At 31.6% G+C, this 1,155-nt stretch overlaps 1 protein-coding gene across 1 annotated transcript; it reads left to right on the top strand.

The window, feature by feature from the left end:
• Nucleotides 1-398: 398 nt before the first annotated feature.
• Nucleotides 399-1,137, top strand: LOC124421108 (synapsin-like; the record flags this gene model as incomplete). Its single annotated transcript, XM_046955914.1, has 2 exons — nt 399-616; nt 1,041-1,137. Coding segments are annotated over 2 exons (315 nt in total), but the record flags the coding sequence as incomplete, so codon positions are not given.
• Nucleotides 1,138-1,155: the final 18 nt, after the last annotated feature.

The following is a 1,155-nucleotide window of genomic DNA, read 5'->3' as shown; positions in this document are numbered from 1 at the left end:
ATGGAAATAATTATTTTATTGGCAAATACTAAGTTCCATAACCATACCATCACCCATATATCGTACCATAATTCCATGATGTTGAATAATTAACAATGCAGTTTCTTACCAACAACCAGCTCATTCAATAATAATGATGATGATATACATACATAGTTATTATGACTCGATTATTGTTTGCTATTACAATTTTCTTGTTTATATTTGGTTGCATTTGTTTGGATTTATTTTGGCTTTTAGCCAAAATATTAATAACCATAAAGTAGAACTAAAAGCAACAAGAAAAATAAGTATCTACTCTTTGGAGTGAGTGTAATTCTTAAACAAAAGTTGAACTCCCTTTTTATCAGCCACAATGCTTTTTTTACAATATTTCTTTCTTTTTTATCTATTTCCAGCTAAATTGGACAAAATTCCCGTGTGTTTTGAAGGCAGGCCATTGTCATGGCGGTATGGCTACAGCACGTTTTGAAAATCAAATGGGTCTGCAAGATGCAGCCGGCCTTGTAACTGGCACCGGTTTTGAAGGCCATTGCTATTGCACCATTGAACCGTACATTGATGCAAAGTTCGATGTGCACATTCAAAAGATTGGCAACAATTACAAGGCATTTATGTAAGTTGGATATGAGTAATGTGCAAGACACATTTAAAATACTATATAGATAATTTTCCCCAATAGTTTTTTTAAGATGAATAGAAAGAACAATTTGTTATTATTTGTTTGTTCTTTAATGTTTTTGACATTTGGCCGAGATATTTAATCTAATGAAGAGTAGAATAATATACAATCACAGTGCACTTAATTATGCCAATAGAATCTTTATGTAATTACTTAATTACATATGACTTAATCCTTTTGCTTAAGTCACATTCAAATAACATGTAGATTGAATTTACTTGACCCCAGATTTGCTAAAATGTCAATGGTAAATGTCAAGTCGTAAGAGGAACTTTTACCAAATGAAAGTACCTTCTTCATAATATATTTTCTTGGAAATGCAAATGAATCCTTTTTCATACTTTTCATTTTGTTTTAGGCGTAAATCCATTACTGGTAACTGGAAAACTAATCAGGGTTCAGCCATGCTGGAGCAAATTACCCTAACTGAAAAATACAAGTCTTGGGTGGATGAGGTAAGTAGAAATTTTACA

Source organism: Lucilia cuprina, unplaced genomic scaffold, assembly GCF_022045245.1.
Source record: "Lucilia cuprina isolate Lc7/37 unplaced genomic scaffold, ASM2204524v1 Scaffold_1540, whole genome shotgun sequence".
NCBI lineage: Eukaryota > Metazoa > Arthropoda > Insecta > Diptera > Calliphoridae > Lucilia > Lucilia cuprina.
The sequence above is the reverse complement of the archived record's forward strand: the minus strand, read 5'-3'. Positions and strand labels throughout refer to the sequence as shown.